This window comes from Ctenopharyngodon idella, chromosome 3 (assembly GCF_019924925.1).
Source record: "Ctenopharyngodon idella isolate HZGC_01 chromosome 3, HZGC01, whole genome shotgun sequence".
NCBI lineage: Eukaryota > Metazoa > Chordata > Actinopteri > Cypriniformes > Xenocyprididae > Ctenopharyngodon > Ctenopharyngodon idella.
Window position 1 is genome coordinate 30,002,107 of NC_067222.1, and position 25,359 is coordinate 30,027,465.

The 25,359-nt window shown below is 36.2% G+C and overlaps 1 protein-coding gene across 3 annotated transcripts; it reads left to right on the plus strand.

The window, feature by feature from the left end:
* The first annotated feature begins 250 nt into the window (after positions 1–250).
* hsd3b7 (hydroxy-delta-5-steroid dehydrogenase, 3 beta- and steroid delta-isomerase) lies at positions 251–23,878 on the plus strand. 3 transcript variants are annotated; one of them, XM_051884625.1, is made up of 7 exons: positions 251–563; positions 8,712–8,954; positions 12,630–12,785; positions 14,937–15,045; positions 19,059–19,158; positions 19,785–19,947; positions 22,694–23,878. In XM_051884625.1, the coding sequence occupies exons 2-7, from the start codon at positions 8,777–8,779 to the stop codon at positions 23,107–23,109; spliced, it is 1,122 nt and encodes a 373-aa protein (XP_051740585.1). In that variant the 5' UTR covers positions 251–563; positions 8,712–8,776; the 3' UTR covers positions 23,110–23,878. The 3 variants fall into 3 exon arrangements, with proteins under 3 accessions (XP_051740585.1, XP_051740591.1, XP_051740576.1); XM_051884631.1 differs by lacking the exon at positions 251–563 and adding an exon at positions 1,350–1,368; XM_051884616.1 differs by lacking the exon at positions 251–563 and having other exon boundaries at positions 8,596–8,954.
* Positions 23,879–25,359: the final 1,481 nt, after the last annotated feature.

Here is a 25,359-nt window from a genome sequence, read left to right on the forward strand (position 1 = left end):
CCATTTTGGCAGTAAAATAACCAAATAATTGTTCAACTTTGTGTCGTTTAACACAGATACTTTCCTTGGCAAACTTACCTAGTTCTGCAACATAGTTGAAACTAATCTCAGCTCTCTTTTTTTTCTCCACAATCCAATTACATCACCCCATTGAGAGGCAAAGTGACAGCATTAGAATGGAATCTCATGGCATGTTATTCATAGCCAAATTGTGACGTGACAGGATTAGCCTTCAGTCTGAGTTGGAAGAGTATTATCTTCTGATGAAAGAGGCAGTAGCAGATAAATATACAAAGATTGAGTGTAATTTTGTCTTCAGATTATTGTAGATTTGGGCTATTGTTACAAATGTAAATAATGGACTCTAAATACTGATGCGTTTTGTTATTTTGTTCCACTAAGGCAGTAACCTCTGCTTCACCATGTTCCTCTTTTGAGCTGTTACATGTGAGGCGGAAGCATGCGGCTTGCAGAGGAAGGTGCAAACCTCCTCAAAAATCGTACAGGAAACAGAAAGGTTGAGCTCACTGGATTCATTGAAGAATATGATGGAATTTACTGAGGTAAGGGGGTCAATTCAAATTTGGAATATGTGTGTTTTTGTATAGACAGCCTGCTGTGAAACTCATTATTGTCAAGACTTTGAAGCAAAGGTATAAGAATAGGAAGAGAGAAAATGGGTTAAGAGATTAAGGATGTATCTTCTGGGTTAAAATAGTTTTTATTGTTCACAATAGTGTAGGCTATAAACCCGCTGTGAGAAATGTGTCACTGCTGTTTGGTGAACTGAACTGATGAGAGATGCTGCGGAACACAAAGCATCCAGTGACGGCTTCAGTCATCTGACTGCGATAACCTCATTTGCCATGAACACAAAGGAGACTGAGTATGTTTTGCGGAAACTCTCTTCAGGAACACAATACCACTGAAATGAAACAGTAGCCACACATTCCGCAGAGGAAATCTGATCGCATTTCCATGTTGACGTGCTCGAATAGAGGTTTTGGGACAAAAGAGCGCAGAACATGTCGACACAACCCTTTCATTCATGACTGATTGATTCCCATTCATCCTGATGACGTCGCTTTTCAAAGGCCGCATCCTCCGGAGGTGGCATTTGTCGTCATAAAGGATGTCTTATTTCAGAACAATAACCGTTATAAAACTTACCGTTATAAATCGTATGTTGTTGTAATTTCTTTGGAGTGTAGTGGTCAATTTACTGAAATGAAGCAGCTCATTGACAAATAATTCGTCTTTGTCGGAAGGACGTCAAGCAGCATTGCTAAGAGTTAACGTTGCACCTGATCGGAAATAAACGAGCAGCCGGTTTATCCGCGGGAAGTTCCTGAATTACCGGCGGTGCGGGTAGGCTAATGATTCATTTCAGGTGTCAGGAATCTGGACCATGACGCTTTCCAGCCTCGAAATGTTAACCTACTTATGTAACCGCAAGCAAACAAAAGTAACTTACGATAAAATCAAATGGGTCAATGTAAGGAGATGATGATGAGATTAAATCTTTTAACAAGTTTAGTTTAGTTTAATGTTGTATTTATGTTGGTTTCATACATATTCTGGATATATTTCCTACTAAATGTTAGATGTAAAATGTCAAATGGTGTATCCGAGCAGAGATAACTAAAATACTTTTATCTTGAATAGTTAAGTGACAGGTTAAAACTTAAGTTGTCGTCAGTCTTTTTTCAAAAAAACTCTGAGATATTTTTTCAAGGTAATTAACCCTCTACCGCACGCATTATGATAGACCTACACTGTAAAAAATATTCCGTAGTTTTTACAAAATAATTTTGGCAGAATAATTTTGTAAAAAATACAGAAAAACTGTAAACACATTTACAGAACAAACTGTACATTTTACAGTATAAAACTGTAATTTACAAACAAGAAAATTTGAATGTAAACAAGTAAATTCAACAATGCACACTACTACTAAAATCTGTTTTGTATCTTTAACATATACTGACAACCACCATAATAATGCAGGTGGTAAAAGAGAAAGCCACATGAAGATCAGAGTTCATCACAAATAGCTTTTCCACTAGCTGAAGTATATACTAATGTAAAGAGGGTGCAAAGAGTCATTCACGCAAACGCAAAACACCATCATGGTAACCCACAACACTTACATAATGCAATAAACATTCATTAAACAACAGAAGATGTAACATAAAACCCTAATGTACATAACTGATGACAAAAACTATTAAGAAACATGATTTTTTAAACAAAATACTTTCAAATGTGGAGTGTCACACAGGGAATTGTGGGAATATCAGTTTACAGTTTTTGACTGTAAATTATACATTGATTTGTTGTTTTTTACTTCTAAAAATTGTAAAATTTACAGCATTTTACTGTGAAAATTACATAAAATGTCTGGTAAGAGCTTTTACAGTTTTTCCCTGTATATAGTACTGGAACTTACTGTTAACCTATTTACAATTTTTTTTCCGTAGCGTTTTTACAATATTTTACTGTTAAAATCACATTCATTTTTTACAGTGTACAGGAAAACAAAATTGACTCTTTTTCTTTTCTTATAATGGCTTAACTTGAAGTGCTGTAAAATATATATATAGCCTATATATATTTTAAGGTACTTTATGGTTTGTTGCCATACGATAACAACATACAATAGTGGAAATAACTTAGAATAAGTTTACTTATAGTTAATATTTTTCCTTTAGAAATGTTGATTCAATTGGTGTAATTACAACACAGTAATTATAAACAACACCTTGTACATACGTTCCAACATCTTGTGCTTTTATTTATTCCATCCCATTTTGCTGAATAATGCTTTATATTCTTTGAATTTCATTACATTTTACATGAATATTACTTAAATTGCAAATTTATAGTTAAAAACAAACATAATACTGTTCATCATGTATCATGAAACATTGACAGAAAACCAAAAACATTGCAGTTCATGAAAATTCAACATTACGCAATCTTATGAGAGGAAGTTTATGAACATGAGCCCTCCATAATCCTTGAAACTTCACCTTTTTTCCGTATGAAACTTCACGAAGCAGTTTTTTTCAGGTGAGGCACAGGTACATCTCACATTTGGTGCACTTCACCCTAACAATACACTTACAGCCACTTGCACCTGCCTGTTTGAGACACCATGGTAGGCCAATGGTTGGTCTGGGCCAGTAGTACTGGCTGTGGTGGCAGTGGGCAGGCAGGTCTCCGATGTTGATTTAATCCATAATACAAATGCCATGGCAGTCCTTAACATACGACTAATCAACATTATATCACTAGCATTAATGTTGTTATTGTTACAGCTTAACAGACTGCAGCTGACCTTTGCTAGCTAGCTAACCTATTACAATAATGTCGTTCCACTATTGCACAGTGTTGCCGCTTGGCAACACAGACATTTTATCGATTTACCAACTACTAATTTCATAAAAACTTTTTTGAGTGGTGAATATGTCATCATAACTTATCTGAGGTGATGTTACCAATTTTTTTGTGAATGTGACATGGGCTGGTCCTTGTTTGTTGCTGACGTTTTAGTTTGCTTTCAGCAACTACTGACAAGAGATGGCAGTCTGTCAGAAATCGCGCCACAGAACAAAAAAAAATTGCATGTTATGCGACTTAACCAAAGCCCATCATTGGCTAAACTAAGGTCTTCTCTTACCAACAAAAAACCCGAGAATGTTCTCTTAAAGAGAGAGTGGTAAGGAAATGAACACAAAGAATATGTTGCCATATGGCCACACCATGCGGTAGAGGGTTAAAAATACCACATTTTGAGCCATGAATATCAAGCTGTTTCTTAGGGTTCCTCCATTTGACCTAAACAAACAAACAAAAAAAAAGTAACTAAAAGTAAACTTAATCTTGGCTTCTTGCATGTTGATTATTACCACACCGAAGTTTTTTTTTTTTCAATTGTTATTATTATTATTATTGTTGTTATAAAATCAAAATGACTTTTATTTCAAAAATTGAAAACATTTTCATCATAGAATAAGTGTGTTCAAGTCATTTGATTTATAAATTGCACTATTAATGCATTTTTAAATAAATAAAATGCATCACATTATGGACCCACGTGCGATCAGTCATGAAGGGATTTCTGGAATGTTATTCTAGAGCCACATGACATGCAGCCAACACTAACACAGTAAAGTAACACAATAATCGTATTCAGCTTATTTAATTTAAACTGAGAAATGCAAGATAGAGAAGAAGCATAAATAACTGCAGTTCATCAGTGCTTTACAAAAGTTGATTCCTTGTTAATTTGCAAAACTAGTGAATTAAAACATTTGCTAAAAGAATACAAAACAGCCAAAACCATTAAAAAATTCCAATGATGCCTTATTTATATTTCAGTGTATGCCCCTCTATTTCTGCTTGCGGTCACCGTGATTTTGCCAAGTAAGACATGTTGATCCTGGAACAACATTACAACCAACCAAATCAGATTTGAGGGACAAGTTTACCATTTATGTCCAGTTTAGGCTTGCAACCAGGGTTAGGTGCTTCTACATCAATGTTATTCACCTATCTTTCCCCTCTGATTTTAGGGATAAGTTATGGGTAGGATTAGGTTTAGGGGTAGGAATAGGGTTAAGACTAAATTTTCACACTGGAATGTTGTTCCAGGATCAACAAAATATGTTGATCCAGGAACATGTCTTACTTGGCAAAATCTTGCAGCGCTGTATGAACACCTACCTGTCAGATGAAACTGGTATATGCTTTATTATGAAGTATAGCTTATTTGATACGACAAGCTCAAACTATCAAATGAAGCTAATTCATCAAGCCTGCACCTTAAACAGGATGACAGGATGTTTTTTAAGCTATATATCTCAAAACAGCTATTCAAAATCATCTTTTGCTTAACATGTCCAAGCTGGTACGTATATTTTGGGCTGTTCAACCTGAGGCCAGGGTTACCTCATTCTTTCTGGAGCTTGTCTTTTTTTACATCTATTTTAAAGAACAGCCCATTAGGTGCTAAAGCTTCTTTTGTTTATAATGTTTCAGTCCTTAAAGGGTTAGTTCACCCAAAAATGAAAATGATGTCATTAATTACTTCCCCTCATGGCATTCCACACCCGTAAGACCTTCCTTCGGAACACAAATTAAGACATTTTTGATAAAATCCGATGACTCAGTAAGACCTCCATTGCCAGCAATAACACTCCCTTTTTCAGTGCCCAGAAAGTTACTAAAGACGTATTTAAAACAGTTCATGTGACTACAGTGGTTCAACTTTAATATTAAAAAAGCGACAAGAATGCTGTTTGTGCACCAAAAATAACAAAATAATGACTTTATTCTACAATATCCAGTGATGGACGATTTCAAAACACTGCTTCATGAAGCTTCGAAGCTTAATGCATGAATGAATGTTTTGAATCAGTGGTTTGGAGCGCGTATCAAACTGCCAAAGTCACGTGAACTATTTAAGTTTCAAAACACTTACGATGTAACAAAGCCTCGTTTACTGAAATCATGTGATTTTGGCGCTCTGAACCACTGATTCAAAACAAATGATTTGTAAAGTTTCGAAGCTTCATGAAGCAGTGTTTTGAAATCGCCCATCACTGGATATTGTAGAATAAAGTCGCTATTTTGTTATTTTTGGCACACAAAAAGTATTCTCGTTGCTTCATAACATTAAGGTTGAACCACTGTAGTCACATGAACTGATTTAAATACGTCGTTAGTAGCTTTCTGGGCATTGAAAAAGGGAGTGTTATTGCTGGCGATGCAGGCCTCACTGAGCCATCAGATTTCATCAAAAATATCTTAATTTGTGTTGCGAAGATGAACGAAGGTTTTACGGGTGTAGAACGACATGAGGGTGAGTAATTAATGACAGAATTTTCATTTTTGAATATGAAAATGAAAATTATCCCATAATTTACTATATATGACTTTCTTCTTTCAGGCGAGTTTTATTAAAAAATATTCTGGCTCTACCAAGCTTTATAATGGGAGTGAATGTTACCCTAGATTTTGAAGCCCAAAAAAGCATCCATCAATCATAAAAGTAATCCACACGGCTCCAGGGGGTTAATAAAGGCCTTCTGAAGCAAAGTGATGCGTTTTTGTAAGAAAAATATCTATAACTTGTTTATAATATAAAAATATAACTTAATAAACTATAATCATGCGAGTATGCATGGAGGATAGAGCAAAACAAAACACCGGTCATGAATTAGAAATGAGAGAAAAGTCAGAGGATTTGGATATAAGAGAAGAGGAGCTGGAGTTTGTTGCCCAGCCCTATTTGTTTGAAACGCGAGAGGCGTCTACTCTCACCTGAGCTTACGCTTCTCCTATATCCTGCGTCATGCATCAGGTCAGAGGTCACTCTTCCGCAGGAACTACTTGCATATGGTCGTTACCAGAAGTCAGAGATTATAGTTTATAAAGTTAAAAATATGGATATTTTTCTTACAAAAGCGCATCACTTCGCTACAGAAGGCATTTATTGATCCCCTGAAACCGTATGGATTACTTTTATGATGGATGGATGCAGTTTTTTAGGCATCAAAATCTAGAATACCATTCACACCCATTATAAAGCTTGGAAGAGCCAGGATATTTTTTAATACTCAGATTGCGTTTGGCTGAAAGAAGAAAGTCATATGCACCTAGGATGGCTTGAGGATGAGTAAATTATCAGATAATTTTCAGTTTTTGGTGAAAAAAAAAACCCTTTAAGAGCTGTTGACCTGATGTAACCAGTTTGGTAATAACTGCTAAACGGTTTTGCTACGCAAATTCTCTTGCTTAAATTTCCTTTCATGTATAGTTTTTCCCATGCAATGCTAAAGATTATGCAAAAAGAAGCTGTTTTAGTGCCCGACTGAAAGTGCTGGTAGGGTTATTTGGTGTGATTTATAAAGTTTAAACACTAACACTCCCTTTTCTCTCCACGTTGGTTGTCACATGTTCTGTTTTAACAGGTGTAAGAGAAATATGATTTTCTTATGTGTATTCAATCAACGCCACTGCTTATACATTATCAGTTTTGTTAATCTTGCATAAGTTACACATGTTTTCTTTACATAACTTTTTAATCATTGAAAGATATAGTTTGTTTTTGACATATATGTGTGTAAACAGTACTTTTATTGTATGTATTGAAAACAGATTTTTTTTTTACCTTTATTGTTTATTAAGATATGACGCTTCTGACAGAGAGATTAGGGAAGGAGGACTTTTGTAAAAAGTTATTGTTTCAAAAGCATGTTAACTGTTTAAGACTGTAAGGAGACGAACTGAAAGTTTCAATCAGGTCACTGCTCAACAGAGGTTATACATGTGAGGGTTAGGTTTTGACTGATAAGTGTGAAGATGTTGTAAGTTATCTTTCAATTGCAAGGCCTCAGATAACTACTGAGCACTGGCCCCTTCTTTCTGTCACACACTTGGTGGAAGACTCTGAAATCTCTCTCTCTCTCTCTCTCTCTCTCTCTCTCTCTGATGTTTCAAGTCTAATCTACAAATGCTGTGAGAAGCAACTTGCTGTCCTTGACTTTCTAAAGTCTGGAGTCAGATAAAAAAACATTTTTACCATTGAGCTCTTTAATTTTATTGGTGAATTTCCACCACACAGGTTAGATTGTATTTTATATGGGCTAAAAGGCACTGTCCTTGATGGTAAATTGGGTTTTGTGATTACAGTTATGATCATTGTTAATTTTTAACTACTCACACACTTTGTGATTTAGCAAATTACAGTGTGCAGTCTTATATGGCCCAAATCACTCTTCATGAATCACTCAAATTTTGACTTGGGTTGCATGACTGAATTCATATCTTGATATGGGCTTGTGAGATTTGTGCAGAGTAGACAAAAGGCATTATAGTGTTAGTGGGTGAGTGACCGTGCCCAAATGACACTAATGAAAGTCAAATGGCGAGTAAATAATTAGCACCCGTGGGCTAACCGATCACCATTTCTTAAATGTTTTTTCCATTATTTTCACTCACCCTTTTGACTACACTCCTGCATTTTAAACAGTCGTGCACATCATGGTGTGATAAATTATTCATTTTTAAAAAGTGCCGATATTCAATACCGTCTCTCAATTAACCTAAGGTCATAGTAGTTGCATTCATAATTAAGCCTATACAAATAATTAAAGGGATAGTTCGCCCCCCCAAAAAGAAAGAAATTCTGTCATCATTTAGTCACCCTCAAGTTGTTCCAAACCTGTATGAATTTCTTTGTTCTGCTGAACACAAAGGAAGTTATTTTGAAGAATGTTTGTAACCAAGCAGATTGACTGCCTAGTATTTTTTTCCTATGTTGTTAGATCTGCTTGGTAAGTTATGAATGAATTTTCCCTTTAACACTTTAAGTCTTTCCCCAGAAGGTGAAATAGAACAATTTTCCCTGAATATTTCATATTTGCATGGATTACTTAATTATTATTTTTTTAAATAATTTTGACAGCAATTTTGACATTTTTGACTGTAACCACATTTTGACAGCAGTTAAAACAGCGTGCAGTTAAAACTTCGGGCTCTTTTGAGAGCTCATCCAATTTTAGGGGCGGGCTGTGTTTCAACAACACAAGCTCTCTGAGGGTTGGAGCAGTTCACGTAACCAGTATCCACATTCACACTAGTCAACTGTAGGCTGAACGTTGCTTGTTGTTAAATTTGACGTTTTTCTTGTTTTACGTTTGCAGAGTGAATCAACTGACTGTCGTCGGTAAACACTGACGGAAAACACTTCAGTCAATAACAGGAGAGGATGCAACGGAGTAATAATATGTCTAATGAGAAATCGAAGTTAACTTATGTGATAACTGGAGGGTGCGGTTTTCTTGGGCAGCACCTGTTGAGAGTTTTGTTGGAGAAAGAAGATAATATCAAGGAGATCAAGCTTTTCGATAAAAACGTTTTCCCAAGTCTACAAAGTCACAGTACAGGTAAGAAACACATGAAACAAACTATTCATTACGATCTTATCAGAGCCCACAATGGTTTGAATATTGATTTATACTAATTTGTTGAATATACGTTTATGTCGTGTCTCAGATTAGTTACGCCACATACCTACGTCGTAACGTTCCCTACGTAGGCTACGTTCGCTTAACTATTGTAAAAGTTTTCATATTAACAATATGTATATATTACGTACGTTGTTATTGTCATTTTGTCAATTATGCATTGTCTAATTATGCATTGTGTTTGATAATTCTATTATAGGAATGAAATTTTAAACATTTTTGGATTAAAATGACTCTTGCTGAGCATATTTCATAGCTAGTATATATATATTGTTGCATACGTTGACAAAATTAAAGCAGTCTTGATGGGAAAAATGACAAATAGGCTAAATAAGAATATTATATTCACAAAGTATTGATTGTTCTTTCTTTTCTTCATCATACATCACATTTCATCTTAAACTGACACTGTTGACACATTCTTGATAACCAAGTACACACAACATCTGAAAACATTTATGTCAAATTTGCTGTTTGTGTTGGAAATGAAGCCACAAATCTCAGGGACAAATATTTTTGAAAAATCTCTTATCTCTAATTTTACACTATAATATTGAAATTATGTATATTCGTTCTTTAGATGATCATAGTTTTAAAAATGTAGTAATTTATAGGCTGTTTTTGACATTCGTGATGGGCACAGTAGGGTGTAGTTTCTGAAAGTGCTCATGGGAAACATCTGTTGTTTTTTATGACTACAATAATGGGAAAGAACGTTGAAAAGACAGAGGAAATGGAAAAGTTCATTCATTATATAGCCTTGGCTTTGGTTGCGTATATTTGGGCTTGGTTCAGTTGTTGAGGTCAGGCCACACCAGTCATTTTCATCCAATTCCAGTTTCTTTTCTCACTGTCTCCATCACCACCAGGATGCTCTATCCATCTAATGTCCTGCTCTACAAAGGGATCTTATTCAGTGTATTCACTAATGAATACACTGAATAAGATCCATCTGTAGAGCAGGACATTAGATGGATAGAGCATCCTGGTTGTGTTATAATGGAGAAATTGTCAGTAATTGAAGTTGAAGTAATTGAAGTAATTGAAATTGTCAGTAATTGAAGCTCTGCTTAGCTGAAGCACATTGTTCTTTTGGACTGTATCATTATTCAACGTCTGCCTAAGAAATAGATGCATGAGGCAAGTCGGACTTTGAATTCGGTTAGCTGCTTCTAATTTGTGTGTCAAATGTTTTCTATTAGCCAGAGTTTCTTGGCTCTTTCATCAAGTAGAGCTTATACATTAAAGTGTCCATTGTCTTGCCTTAATTTATTCGATTCCTCACACAGTTTGCTAGTTTTGTATCCTAGGGGCTAATGGGGGAAAGATGGCATACTTTCACAAAGATGCTTGGAATTGACAACAGTTTAACATGTGGTCAAAGTGCAAATGGCAACAGAAAGAGGTTAGATAACCATTTGTTATCAGAACTGAACATTGACCTACTTGCACAGTGAACAAGTTTTGTATGTGACTAAATTTATATAAACTTTGTGAATATTTGCTAAGATTTTGTTCATAGGCAGACTTTACCTATGTTATTTATGATGTTTTATTGTAAAGCTTAATTGATCAACATCACCCAGATGCAAGGGACACTAGAGACATGTTGGTAACACTTTATTTCACTGTCCTGTTCTGCATGTATACTATGTACTTATTATCGTAATTACAATAACTAGGTATTAACCCTAAACCTACCCCTAAACATAACTTTAACCCATGTAGTTACCTTATATTACACAGTACTTTCTTAAGTACACTGTAAGTACATGTGAGTGCACGGAATGTAAAATAAAGTGCAACCGTCATGTTTATTTGAACATCTTTGCACGGCACAGAAGCAAATACAGTGTGTTCCAGTCACAGAAATTATTGTTTGTATTGGGTAGCGGCTAAAGAGTTTGTCATTTTTTGTAGATGTTAAATGCATAATTGCAAAAGCATCTGGAAACTTCAGATATCAGAAAGATGGTACAACAGATCCAGAGACAGTATTCTTTGCAGAACAGTTATGAACGGCTGTGTTGATTGTTAGAAAAAATAGCTGCGAGTGATAAATGAAACAATGCATGTTGTTTGCCAAGATGAGGGTGTTACTTCCACCAGACAGATAGTGTTTATGGTTTATTTCCTGTACTCGATAATTGTCATCATAATCAAGAATATAATTCATGATTCTAAAAATGACATCAGGAATCTTCCTAAGGTGAATCATGGGGATAATAGGATGCTGACACCCACACACTCCCTCATTCACTGGAATACATGACGCATGTACACACTTTGTTTGCTACAACCTTCACGAGGAAATGTCAGTAGGCTCTAGTAGTACTATAGAAATCTTTTTATTGTATAAAAATATTGGTTACACTTTATTTTAAGGTGTCCTTACAGTGTAATTATACATTTAAGCTCTGAGTAGGCTAATATTAATTAACAACATGTGCTTATTACTTAGAGTTAGGAATAGGGTTTGGTTAGGGTTAAATGAGTGTAATTATGCATAATTTACTGTTATTACTACAGTAAGTACATGTAACTTATGTAACAATGACACTGTAGAATAAAGTGTTGCTAAAAATATTTTTATTATATGTACTGGTAGCCGCATCAGTCCTCAGCTGCCCATCCATTTGCACTACCATCTCATGGCAATTCATAGCTATTTTACATTCGTATGAGTTCGTACAATCCCAGTGATGGGTGTTTAGGGTTGGGGTTAGATGTGAATCTTCGTGCTTGCTTTTTTTCCTAATAATTTTACGTTTTTGTTAGGGGGTGGGATGGTTCGCTGTAAAAAAAATCGAATTCAGGAGAAAAATTCGCTCATCCGAAGCGTGTACACGGAGAGCCGCGTCACAGCGCGCAAATTCTCTTTCAAGTCTTGCACCTAAATGGACAAATTCACACAAAACTTATGTCAACATGCCCACCTTAGCGAGTATCCTAACAAACATAGTATTTAATGTCTTAGGAGAAAAACGAGACAGACAGTTTTTATCAGTCTCAGTGTACTGGATCTTTGAATTATGTCTTAAAGGGAAAGCAGTCTAATATTCCTGCTCTATGTGTTTTAATGTTAATCAAAAGACAAAGCACGAAGAAATCACTCTTGACTGAATAGCTTTTGTAACTTCAATAATGTTTCAACTTTAATTATTCAAAATTAGTTTATATGAAGTGTTATTTTATATTTTATTACTTTCGTTTCTGTACCTGAAACCTGTTAGATACCTGAAAAACCTGTAAAGCATTGTTTATTTTATTTGTATCTTAGCTCTCATGTATTTATTTGTGCTGTTTCTTGTATTTAGATTATTTATTTTTATTTTCTTTATCTTTATTTGAGTAATCTGACCTGTTCCACAACCTGTTTTTTTGTAGGATTTACATCGTGCAAATTCATACGAAATCATCTCCTCGTAACATAGTTACATTTTCCTGTGAGATCAGATTGATTGGTGAAAGAAAATGCAAAATCTAGATAAAATGCCTTTTTTTATATATAGACATTCATGCATGCATATCAAAACACTAACAACCTATTTACTCTTTAACAAGGTATCCTATCTCTTTCTCTTTTATTCGCAGAGCATGTGAAGGTGGTGGTGGTGCAGGGGGATATAACAGATTACGGGAGTGTGCGTGATGCCTTTCAGGGAGCAGACCTGGTTATCCACGCGGCTAGTTTGGTTGATGTGTGGTATAAAGTCCCTGAGAAGGCCATCTATGCTGTCAATGTACAAGGTGAGCGAAGAATAAGATTAAGGAACAAAAGGAGATAGATAGCAATGACTTCACTGTAGAAGTTATGTCAATGTTTTGCACTTTGAAAGGGTTTAGGAGTTAGCTAAGAAAACACTGAATGTTGCCTACTTTAAAGATGCACTATACTTTTCATTGTCTAGGGTCTGTAATGTCTCTTATGTTAACCAAGGCTGCATTTATTTGATTAAAAATATAGTAAAATGTAATAATAATCATTTATAGTAAAAAAGTATAGTAATATTTTGAAATAATATTACATTTTAAATATATACAGTACTGTGCAAAAGTCTTAGGCCCCCATTAGATGTTGTTTTAACAATGATATAATGGCCATATATAATTATTTCTCAGTCTCTTTATTAGATATAACCACAAAATACAGTAAATTTATATGCAGTATTAAAAAACAGAAAAAAAAAATCAGAACAAACAGCATTTATAGGCTAAAGTGGCAAGTATTTATTGACCTCCGCTTACACTTGAGCAATAGCAGGAAACTCGCTCTCTTAAATCTAAATGGAATGGAAAAGGACTGGAAGGCCAAAATCTGATGAGAAGTTTCTCAGAGTTTATTCTTTGAGAAACTGGAAGAGGTCCAGGAGGTCACATTAAATACCAATTTTGTTCAGAATTTGTTTTTACATTTTGTGCACATATTTCCTGTATTTTCTGTTTGTATCGTAATAAAGAGACTTAAAAAGAAATATGGATGGATGGTCATTAAAACATTGCTAAAACAACAAAGCTGGTGGTGGCCTAAGCCTTTTGCACAGTACTGTATTTTTTAAATTGAATTTATTTTCAAATGTCATTTATTCCTGTGATGGCAAAGCTGAAGCATCATTACTTCAGTCTTCAGTGTCATATGATCTTTCAGAAATCATGAAGGATCATGTGTCACAGTCATCTAATATGCTGATTTGATACTCAAGAAACACTTTCCTGTTATTTTCAATGTTGAAATCAGTTGCGCTGCTTAATTTTTCTGTGGAAACCGTGATTTGTGATTTGTAACAATGTAAGTCTTTTCTGTCACTTTTCATATTATGCAAATTTCCTGAGTAAGTATTCGTTTAAAAAAAAAAAAACGTATAGACCCAAACTTTTGAACGGTATTTTTTTTTTCTTCTCTCTTGTTTGTTAGATTTTTTGTTTTAGTAAGTTTCAGTAGGTGTTTGTAGGTTTTGGTTTCTCACACAGTTTTCCTTTGGTGACATTTCCAGTAACATTAAAGCTTTACGATCGGTTTGGTCCGGAAATGCATCATTCTTCGCATCGTTCTGATTCACATCATTCGCATTCTGAATATGATGAAGTGAGCATAATAGAATCAGAGCATGTGCTTTTTAGAAACAGTCCACAGCTCTTGTACAATAAACGCTCATGCTAGGCTGGACAGATCATGTGGCTTTATGAGAAATAGAGCGCATGCAGATACATCTCATTGAACTCGTCAGAAAGACCAAACTCTCCATTCACACACATCTACATAAAGATGTCTGATCTTGGAAATGCATTCAGCATCTCCATCTGCATGAGTGAATACATGTGTATATTATCACAAAAAGACTGTTTGTGGTAGACCTTACTGGTTAAGTGTTCCTAACATGTTTTTAGGCCTGTGTCAGTATAGCACTGATAGATACAGAGAAACCCAGAGGATACAGAAAAAAACAGAAGCAAGAGATGATGAATGTCCTATCATACTGGAATTTTCCTTTGGTTTGGATCCATATCATTTGTTCCTTTGCTCTCACATCTACATTCCATCTTAATTTCCCAGAAATCTCCTCTTTGAATACCAATGAAAGGCTGGATACTTAGAAACCACCTGCACACCTGTTTAGCTTTGTTTTTCCACTTGTCACTCGATATCTGATACTTCAGAAATCATTTACATAGCAGATGTGTTTCTCATCCAGGCTATCTGGTGTTGGAATTTAGGGATTGTTTCATCAGTTTCAAGCTTAACGAGTCACATTAATGTCAGCTAAAGCAACAGAAACAGCTTTGTTTTAGCTCCTTCATTTGTTTTAGTACAACAGTAGTGTTCCTCTTTTCTTTACCCTTTAGCTGTTGTCATGTATCTTTATTTAATGCCTTTTCTTTCTTGATGCTGTTCTCCATCAGGGACGGAGAATGTAATAAATGCCTGTGTAGAAATCGGTATTCAGTATTTGATCTATACAAGCTCCATGGAGGTGGTTGGTCCAAATGTAAAAGGAGATACATTCATTAGGTAAGTGTATTTATTTAAATAGCTTTTTTATATATATGTAAGAAGATGTTACATAGTGATGTGTTTACATAGTGTTGTGTGTTCAGATTCAAAATATTCACTAAAACAAACAGAGTTTATACAAACCCGATTCCAAAAAAGTTGGGACACTGTACAAATTGGGAATAAAAAAGGAATGCAATGATGTGGAAGTTTCAAATTTCAATATTTTATTCAGAATACAACATAGGTGACATATCAAATGTTTAAACTGAGAAAATGTATCATTTTAAGGGAAAAATAAGTTGATTTTAAATTTCATGGCATCAACACATCTCAAAAAAGTTGGGACAAGGCCATGTTTACCACTGTGTGGCATCCCCTCTTCTTTTTATAACAGTCTGCAAACGTCTGGGGACTGAGGAGACAAGTTGCTCAAGTTTAGGAATAGGAATGTTGTCCCATTCTTGTCTAATACAGGCTTCTAGTTGCTCAACTGTCTTAGATCTTCTTTGTCGCATCTTCCTCTTTATGATGGGCCAAATGTTTTCTATGGGTGAAAGATCTGGACTGCAGGCTGGCCATTTCAGTACCCGGATCCTTCTTCTACGCAGCCATGATGTTGTAATTGATGCAGTATGTGGTCTGGCATTGTCATGTTGGAAAATGCAAGGTCTTCCCTGAAAGAGACGACGTCTGGATGGGAGCATATGTTGTTCTAGAACTTGGATATACCTTTCAGCATTGATGGTGCCTTTCCAGATGTGTAAGCTGCCCATGCCACACGCACTCATGCAACCCCATACCATCAGAGATGCAGGCTTCTGAACTGAGCGCTGATAACAACTTGGGTTGTCCTTGTCCTCTTTAGTCCGGATGACATGGCGTCCCAGTTTTCCAAAAAGAACTTCAAATTTTGATTCGTCTGACCACAGAACAGTTTTCCACTTTGCCACAGTCCATTTTAAATGAGCCTTCGCCCAGAGAAAACGCCTGCGCTTCTGGATCATGTTTAGATATGGCTTCTTTTTTGACCTATAGAGTTTTAGCCTGCAACGGCGAATGGCACGGTGGATTGTGTTCACCGACAATGTTTTCTGGAAGTATTCCTGAGCCCATGTTGTGATTTCCATTACAGTAGCATTCCTGTATGTGATGCAGTGCCATCTGAGGGCCCGAAGATCACGGGCATCCAGTATGGTTTTCTGGCCTTGACCCTTACGCACAGATATTGTTCCAGATTCTCTGAATCTTTGGATGATATTATGCACTGTAGATGATGATAACTTCAAACTCTTTACAATTTTTCTCTGAGAAACTTCTTTCTGATATTGCTCCACTATTTTTCGCCGCAGCATTGGGGGAATTGGTGATCCTCTGCCCATCTTGACTTCTGAGAGACACTGCCACTCTGAGAGGCTCTTTTTATACCCAATCATGTTGCCAATTGACCTAATAAGTTGCAAATTGGTCCTCCAGCTGTTCCTTATATGTACATTTAACTTTTCCGGCATCTTATTGCTACTTGTCCCAACTTTTTTGGAATGTGTAGCTTTCATGAAATCCAAAATGAGCCAATATTTGGCATGACATTTCAAAATGTCTCACTTAGAACATTTGATATGTTATCTATATTCTATTGTGAATAAAATATAAGTTTATGAGATTTGTAAATTATTGCATTCCTTTTTTATTCACAATTTGTACATTGTCCCAACTTTTTTGGAATCGGGTTTGTAGTATTTGGAGAGAATGTCTGGGAGACTGAGGGAGTGGAAGGGTTTGCACATGCTGAATGCATTCTGGAATGGCATTGCGGAATTCCACAAGGTTCTCAGCATTCCATCTTGAATTATCTGTCAAGCTGAAAAATTAAAGGCCACAGTCGTGATAGACAGACTGGGAATGCTATTTCCACTATCTTGACATTCAATAATTGAAGGTTATATTTCTGCCACTGACGTTTTTCTGTTAGTCACCTGATGCAAGTGAAGCTTGCATGTCTCAAAACACTTGTGGTGTTGTTGTTTGTGTATCATGTTAATGTTTGGATTTCTATAGTAGCAATTACAAGCTCTGCAATCAGTCAGTCCAGATGGAATCTTACGTTTTTTTCCACATGTTCTGTGTTGATTTTGCAGGAAACTCTTGAATTCTGCTTGTAAACATCTTTAAATGTGTGCGGAGAGTACTAAAAACACAACATATTTAGCCACAGTATGTAAAAAAACCAAACATGCGAGGGGTGGAGGATGTGTACAAGTTTGTGAATGCTCCATAGATCATGGTTTGGCCTAGTAAATAAACAAACTAAAAAAGAAAAATGAGTAATGCAGTCCTACCAGTGATCCAACTGACAACTTTAGGATGACTTTTAAGTGGTTTCATATTTCGTTGTGCAACAAGTTTTGCCAACAGTTTCAAATAAAAAAGCACACAGAGGAACCCTTGAAACCTTTCCATTACTGCCACGTGCTAAAAAACATGAACACATTCCCGAGTGACTAACACACACATAAAAACATCTTCAGTTTTAAGATGTTTTTTATTCAAACATGCACACATTCACACAGCATTTTGATTATTTAAAAGCAACAAGATTATATTTCAGCAATTATATATCATCCCTATTATCTCTCTCGCTCTTTCTCTCTCCCTCTCCTGTGTTGTGTTTTGCTATTTAATGTTGTTAAACATCAGTTGTTTGCCATGGGCAGTGCCATTCTAAGGTCATGAAAATAATAAATGTTTTTGCTGGAAAGTGTGAGCTGCCATAGCCAATTATTCACACAAGAATGCCAAAGCAAATATAGCCTTCACAACATATTTGGAAAGCAGTATTGCACTCTGAAAAGAATTGTGTTGTAATATCTGTGCTTCTCTCACATTACAGTATATTAAATGCTAAAATGCAACAAACTATTTCCTAGTTGTCGTTAAGCCAGCTTGGGCATATTTCCGGTGAACTGTTAGCTGTTCATTCTGTACTCGATGTATATCGACACAAAACCATCAGTCTTGACTTTTTAATGTTGTATTCATATTTTAATGCACTTATCACATTTACCTAGTTTGCCAATAAACCAGTTTTATTGATTGCAATAAAGACAAAGCTATTGGGATCGTTTAAGAAATGCCACGTACACACATTTTTTCCCCCAGCACTTCAAATGTTATTTTTAATGTGATGACCACAAACATTATTTGTTCATCTTTCTGAGATTGTCCCCATTTGTAAAACTGAACGTTTAAAAATACATTTTGGCAAGGTGAAGTATGAAGTACTCACAAAATCTCATGAAAAACAATAACTTTCCTTGTATATAACTTTTCAAACTAAAGTGCACAATAAAAATTGTTTATTTATATTTTTATGTCATCTTACATTTGGATAACTAAATTAATGCTATGCCTGACTATTTAAGTGTCTATATTCTGATTAGAAACTAAATATTACACTATTGATGCTCAGCACACCAGCAAATGTAATTTTGTATGTGCAACACTCACTCTGTAATGACAGACGGAGACAGTGATGTTGCTGTCATCCTCAGGATGTATCGTCATTTTGTCTTGCGCACACATTCCATCTGTACAAGCTGATCTGTCTATTCATTCATAGAGGGTGTACTAAAGGCCAATTCACACCGCACAGACAAACACCAGCAAACAAGTTGGCTGTTGAATTTAGAATTTTATGAAAAATAAAAATGTTCACACTGCCCCAACATACATCAACATCACTGATTGAACATGTTAATTGAGGTGAAAACAAACCCCGACCAATGCCAACAGATGCTAACAGGGGTAACACACTGATCCGACAAAACCATTGAGAATTGGCCTATGGGTATGAGTTTGGTGTAATAATTTAACAGTATTGGTTGGGGTGTGCCACATAATTTTAGTTACAGACCGAGTTGAGGCTTCAACTTAATCCCTGTGTATTAGTAGCTCTGCTACCTGTTATTTAACAATAATTTAATTAATTTTGCTCTGACTTTAACTCTTTGTGTTCTTCTTCCTTGACTCAGAGGGAATGAGGATACTCCATATAATATATACCATGAGATGCCCTACCCGAAGACCAAAGCTGCTGCTGAGAAAATGGTGCTGGGAGCCAATGGCACAAAGGTGCCATTTACAAACACACAGTCTCATTAATAAATGGAAACAACTTTCTTTTGTTTTTAAAGGCAGATAAAATTTCCTATCTTTAATTCACATGTTGGAAGTTAGATTAAATTGCTGTTCCATTATTTGCACATATGTTTGCATAATTAATGTAAATTTATGTAATTATTGTATTCTTTTTTTAAAGTAAGTTTTCTACATAAGCTTTTACATACGTTATATTCAGGAGGGATGTACAAATATCACCCAAAACATTTAACAGCAAGTTTAACTTTATTAAAATCTACTAACATTTTGAGGGAATTGAAACTCTTCTCATTTAAATTGTTCTAGTTGCTGATTTTCAACTTTGCACAATACCGCACCCACCCCAAACCCAAGGGAAACAAACATCACATAGCACTCATGCTTGAATCCTCAAATAACCATGTATGATTTGTTATAATCAAGCCTTTGCTCTTGATGTTTCAGCATACCATGCATTTACTGGCATTTCTAAACACTATAAATCTTCATAACATTGTTGGTGTGTCTTCTGCATCTGAGTAATTTATTTTGGAATGCAATCTGTTTGCTTTTCTGCTGCAAAAAATGAATGATTTCTTTCTCTCACTCTCCATGATTAGCTAAAGGGAGGGAACATTCTCTACACATGCTGTCTGCGACCAACAGGGATCTATGGGGAACAACATCAGCTCATGAAGGACTTCTATCTGAACGGGATCCGTACAGGTGGTTGGGTAATCAAGGGAGTTCCACGGGACACGGAGCACGGACGGGTCTATGCAGGTTAACCATCAGACTCTTGCTTCTGTGTTTGATAATTCTGATTTACTGTGAACACAGTAACCATGGCAATAGTGGAACTGAGGAAAATGGCTTCAAAAGGTTTTTTTATTGAATTTTGATTGATTTGATATCCCTTTTTTTACACTCCCTTTTTTAATCTGAGCAGATCTGTCCACCACAGTCTATGAAGAGATTTACAAACATTTTGATGCCACAGATCCAATAATGATGATCCTAAAAAGGCTGCTATATATTTTTGTCGCCATTAGATTACTTTTAGTTGTATAAACCTGAAATATAAACCATAAGTAAAGCATGGCTGTCAGTAGAATCAGTTAAGAGTGATAAATCTCATGTTTTTTATCCAGTTTTTTTATGAGGATTTATTTAGAAAGCAGAATGAAATAATGTCTAATTTAGTACATTTTAACTTTATTTTATTTGATATAATAGTAATAATAATAATTGAATTTATTTTAGACTATTTTTCTCTGAAATTTTCTGTGTTCCCCCCAGAACTCTTGAGTGTATTAAATGAGTAGGAAAAATGTCAGTACATAGAATGTGAATGTATCTGTGCTGTTTTTATACACCAATCAGGCATAACATTATGACCACCTTCCTAATATTGTGTTGGTCCCCCTTTTGCTGCCAAAACAGCCCTGACCCATCGAGGCATGGACTCCACTAGAGCCCTGAAGGTGTGCTGTGGTATCTGGCACCAAGATGTTAGCAGCAGATCCTTTAAGTCCTGTTAGTATCGAGGTGGGGCCTCCATGGATCGGACTTGTTCGTTCAGCACATCCCACACATGCTCGATTGGATTGAGATCTGGGGGATTTGGAGGCCAAGTAAACACCTCAAACTCGTTGTTGTGCTCCTCAAACCATTCCTGAACCATTTTTGCTTTGTGGCAGGGCGCATTATCCTGCTGAAAGAGGCCACAGCCACCAGGGAATACCATTTCCATGAAAGGGTGTACAACAATTTGCAGCAATGCTTAGATAGGTGGTACATGTCAAAGTAACATCCACATGGATGGCAGGACCCAAGGTTTCCCAGCAGAACATTGCCCAAATCATCACACCGCCTCCGCCGGCTTGCCTTCTTTCCATAGTGCATCCTGGTGCCATGTGTTTTCCAGGTAAGCGACGCACATGCACCCGGCCATCCACGTGATGTAAAAGAAAACGTGATTCATCAGACCACCTTCTTCCATTGCTCCGTGGTCCAGTTCTGATGCTCACATGCCCACTGTTGGCACTCTCGGCGGTGAACAGGGGTCAGCATGTGCACCCTGACTGGTCTGCGGCTATGCAGCCTCATACACAACAAACTGCGACGCACTGTGTATTCTGACACCTATCTATCAGAACCAGCACTAAAGGGATAGTTCACCCAAAAATTAACATTGTGTCATCATATACACACTCTAATGTTGTTCCAAACCTGTATGATTTTCTTTCTTATGTTGAACACGAAGAATGTTGGTAGCCAAACAGTTGTTGGACCCCATTGACTGCTATAGTAGGAAAAATAATACTATGTAATACTATATAATACTAAATAATACAAAATGTTCACTTGCTGCCTAATATATCCCACCCACTAACAGGTGCCGTGATGAAGAGATAATCAGTGTAATTCACTTCATCTGTCAGAGGTATTCAATGGGGTCCAACAAATGTTTGGATACCAACATTCTTCAGAATGTCTTCCTTTGTGTTCAACATAAGAAAGAAATTCATACAGGTTTGGAACAACTTGAGGGTGAGTAAATGATGACTGAAATTTCATTTTTAGGTGAACTAACCCTTTAACTTCTTGAGCAATTTGAGCTACAGGGCCAGCCTTTGCCTCCCACGTGAATCAGTGAGCCTTGGCCATGGCCATGACCCTGTCGCCGGTTCACCACTGTTCCTTCCTTGGACCACTTTTGATAGATACTGACCACTGCAGACCGGGAACACCCCACCTTTCCTGCTTCTAACACATCAACTTTGAGGACAAAATGTTCACTTGCTGCCTAATATATCCCACCCACTAACAGGTGCCGTGATGAAGAGATATTCAGTGTTGTTCACTTCATCTGTCAGTGCTCATAATGTTATGCCTGATTGGTGTATTTAGATAATGGCTTTAAAAATGCTATAATTAAAGGGTTAGTTCACCCAAAAATGAAAATTCTGTCATTTATTACTCACCCTCATGTCGTTCCACACCCGTAAGACCTTCATTTATCTTCAGAACACAAATTGAGATATTTTTGATGAAATCCGATGGCTCCGTGAGGCCTACATAGGGAGCAATGACATTTCCTCTCTCAAGATCCATAAAGGTACTAAAAACATAAACGCTCCAAAGCTTCATGAAGCAGTGTTTTGAAACCGGGCATCACTATATAAGTCGTTATTTTGTTTTTTTTGCTGCACCAAAAATATTCTCGTCGCTTTATAATATTAATATCGAATCACTGTACTCACATGAACTGATTTAAATATGTTTTTAGTACCTTTATGGATCTTGAGAGAAGAAATGTCATTGCTCCCTATGTAGGCCTCACAGCGCCATCGGATTTCAACAAAAATATCTCAATTTGCGTTCCGAAGATGAACGAAGGTCTTACGGGTGTGGAACGACATGAGGGTGAGTAATAAATTACAGAATTTTCATTTTTGGGTGAACTAACCCTTTAAGTTGCTTGTGTAATCTTTTAATTATCTTGGATGCGTTTTTGCGCACGCAGGTAATGTTGCCTGGATGCACCTGTTAGCAGCACGTGCTCTGCGGGAACATCCTGATCGGCTGGGTGGGGAATTTTATTTCTGCTACGATGACTCGCCATACAAGAGCTACGATGAATTCAACATGCAGTTCCTGTCAGCCTTCAACTTTCGCCCATTGCACGTGCCAGTGTGGGTGCTGTGGTTCATAGCGTGGATGAACGACCTGCTGCGCTGGCTCCTCAAGCCGTTCTACAACTACACACCACTGCTCAATGGATACACACTCGCTGTGGCCTGCACACCCTTCACTGTCTGCACAGACAAAGCATTTCGTCACTTTCAATACCGACCGCTCTACAGCTGGGAGCAGTGTCTGGCTCGCACGCAGAGCTGGGTCAACACGTTCCCTTTAGAAACCAGCAATAAGGACACCTAACAGCTGCTGCAATGTCACGGGGACAGTTTTAATTAACACATCTGTGGCCAATAATGATTTTTTTGTGACTCATGTAATGATGGACTGCACAGAAAAGACTAGAAATGTTTAATGTTTATTGTAGTATTTAGTGTGTGCTTTACATTAAAGGGATAGTTCACCCCAAAATAAAAGTGTTCAGCAGAAGAAAGAAACTCATACAGGCTTGGAACAACCTGAGGGTGAGTAAATGATGACAGAATTTCATTTTTGGTGAACTATCCCTTTAAAGCACACTTAAACAGAGCACCTCTTAATCATAGAATCACAGTTGTGTTAATCTATCAGACATTTAGATGAATGAAAATCCATGTTGTTATTGATGTAATAGTAACAACTGGGAGCATAAACTTTACTTTACAAGCACTTTCATACAAAATGCACAAGTGAGGCTATTTTGAGGGTAATCTGGCAATACATAAACGTTGTCTTTTGTTGATCTGATAGCTGAAGTCTTTGAGCTAAATATACTTAATGTACCAAATATAAAGTATTTTATAATCCACCACATATAGTTTAATATTTATACATTTCATTGTCCAAATTATTTCATTGAAAAATATTTTGTGACATCACTATATGTTTACCTTTTACAGATAATTATGTGTGAACACAAGCTTTTAATTATTTGCATTAATATTCCGTTTACGTAAATATTTAATTGTTTATATGAAACAACGTTCTCTGTTCAAAAAAAATAATGCAAAGCAAATTAAACTATTCTACACAAGCACAATGCTTATTGATTTTTTTTTTTTATTAAATACAATATTATCTGGAAAATATCTAGATTTAAATACATTGTATTGTTTCTCTACTCACCATTAGGTTACTTAAATGTATAAGTCTGAAGAGAAAATCAAATCCATTTTTTAATTTCATGATTGCTGTCCAGTCTTTACAAAGCAGAAGGATTATTATTATTATTATTATTTATTTTGTCATTTACATTTTTACACAGTTCTTCTCAGAAATTTTTCATACCCCCTAGCAATCTTGGCTTTATTAAATTATTTAAAAGGAAGTACATAAACTTTATGATGTGCTGTTTATATATTTGCTTCATGATTTTAAAATGGATACACTCTAAAAAATGCTGGGTTGTTTCAACCCATGTTTGGTTCAAATATGGACAAACCCAACTGTTGAGTTTAAAAATGTAAAAATTTAAACCAATGGTTGGGTTTGTCCGTATTTGATCCAACCATTTATTAGAGTGTTCATACAGTCGTGGTCAAAATTATTGGCATCCTTGGTAAATGTGATCAAAGACGGCTGTGAAAATAAAAAAAATAATAGCAAAAATCTAACCTTTCAATAAAGTAAAACAATTGAAAGTGGGCCACAATTATTGGCTCCTCTAGAAATTCTTATGAGTAAAATATCCCATTCCCAGTATATTCCCATTCATATTTTCCATTTTTTAGGAACATTAAATTGTCCAGCCGTGATTTCTTGTTTCACAAGAGTATAAATATGAGGAAACACAAAGGCCAAATTTCCCTTAATCATCCATCACAATAGGTAAAACCATAAAATATAGTTCTGATGTGCAGCAAAAGATTTTTGAGCTTCACAAAATAGAAAGTGGTTGTAAGAAAATAGCTGAAGTATTGAAAATCCCCATTTCCACCATCAGGGCAATAATTAGGAAGTTCCAATCTATATCGACTTAATACACGGTGAGGAGGAGAGTTTGAGTGGCCAAAGACTCTCCAAGGATCACATCTGAAGAATTTCAGAAATTAGTTGAGTCTAAGGTCAGAAAGCTTACATCACCACATCACCATGTTTAGGAGGGTTTCAAGAAAAATCTCCAGCATATTCATTTGTCAGACACGACTGGAACTTCAAACTGGACCGGGTTCTGTGGTCAGATGAAACTAAAAAAAAAAAAAAAGAGCTTTTTGGCAGCAAACCCACCAGATGGGTTTGGTGCACACATGGATAAAAAGTACACCATGCCCACGGTTAAATATACTGCTATGCTGTGGGCCTATTTTTCTGCCAGAGGTCTTGTTCAGATACATGGCATCATGGATTCTGTAAAATAACAACAGATAAAAAATCTAAATATTATGGCCTCTGCTATAAATCTTATAATGGGTTGTGGTTGGATCTTCCATCAGTCCAGTGATCCAAAACAAACATCAAAATCAACACAAAAATTGTGTCACTGAGCAGCACAGAAGTAAGGTTGTGCCATGGCCG

What these genes read in the sequence shown, in the direction of transcription:
- hsd3b7 (XM_051884625.1), top strand. Translation starts at nt 8,777, where the DNA reads ATGCAACGGAGTAATAATATGTCTAATGAGAAATCGAAGTTAACTTAT. An exon ending in TCTACAAAGTCACAGTACAG is followed by an intron (nt 8,955 to 12,629) that starts GTAAGAAACACA and finishes TTTTATTCGCAG; the next exon opens with AGCATGTGAAGGTGGTGGTG. An exon ending in TGGGAGCCAATGGCACAAAG is followed by an intron (nt 19,159 to 19,784) that starts GTGCCATTTACA and finishes CTCCATGATTAG; the next exon opens with CTAAAGGGAGGGAACATTCT.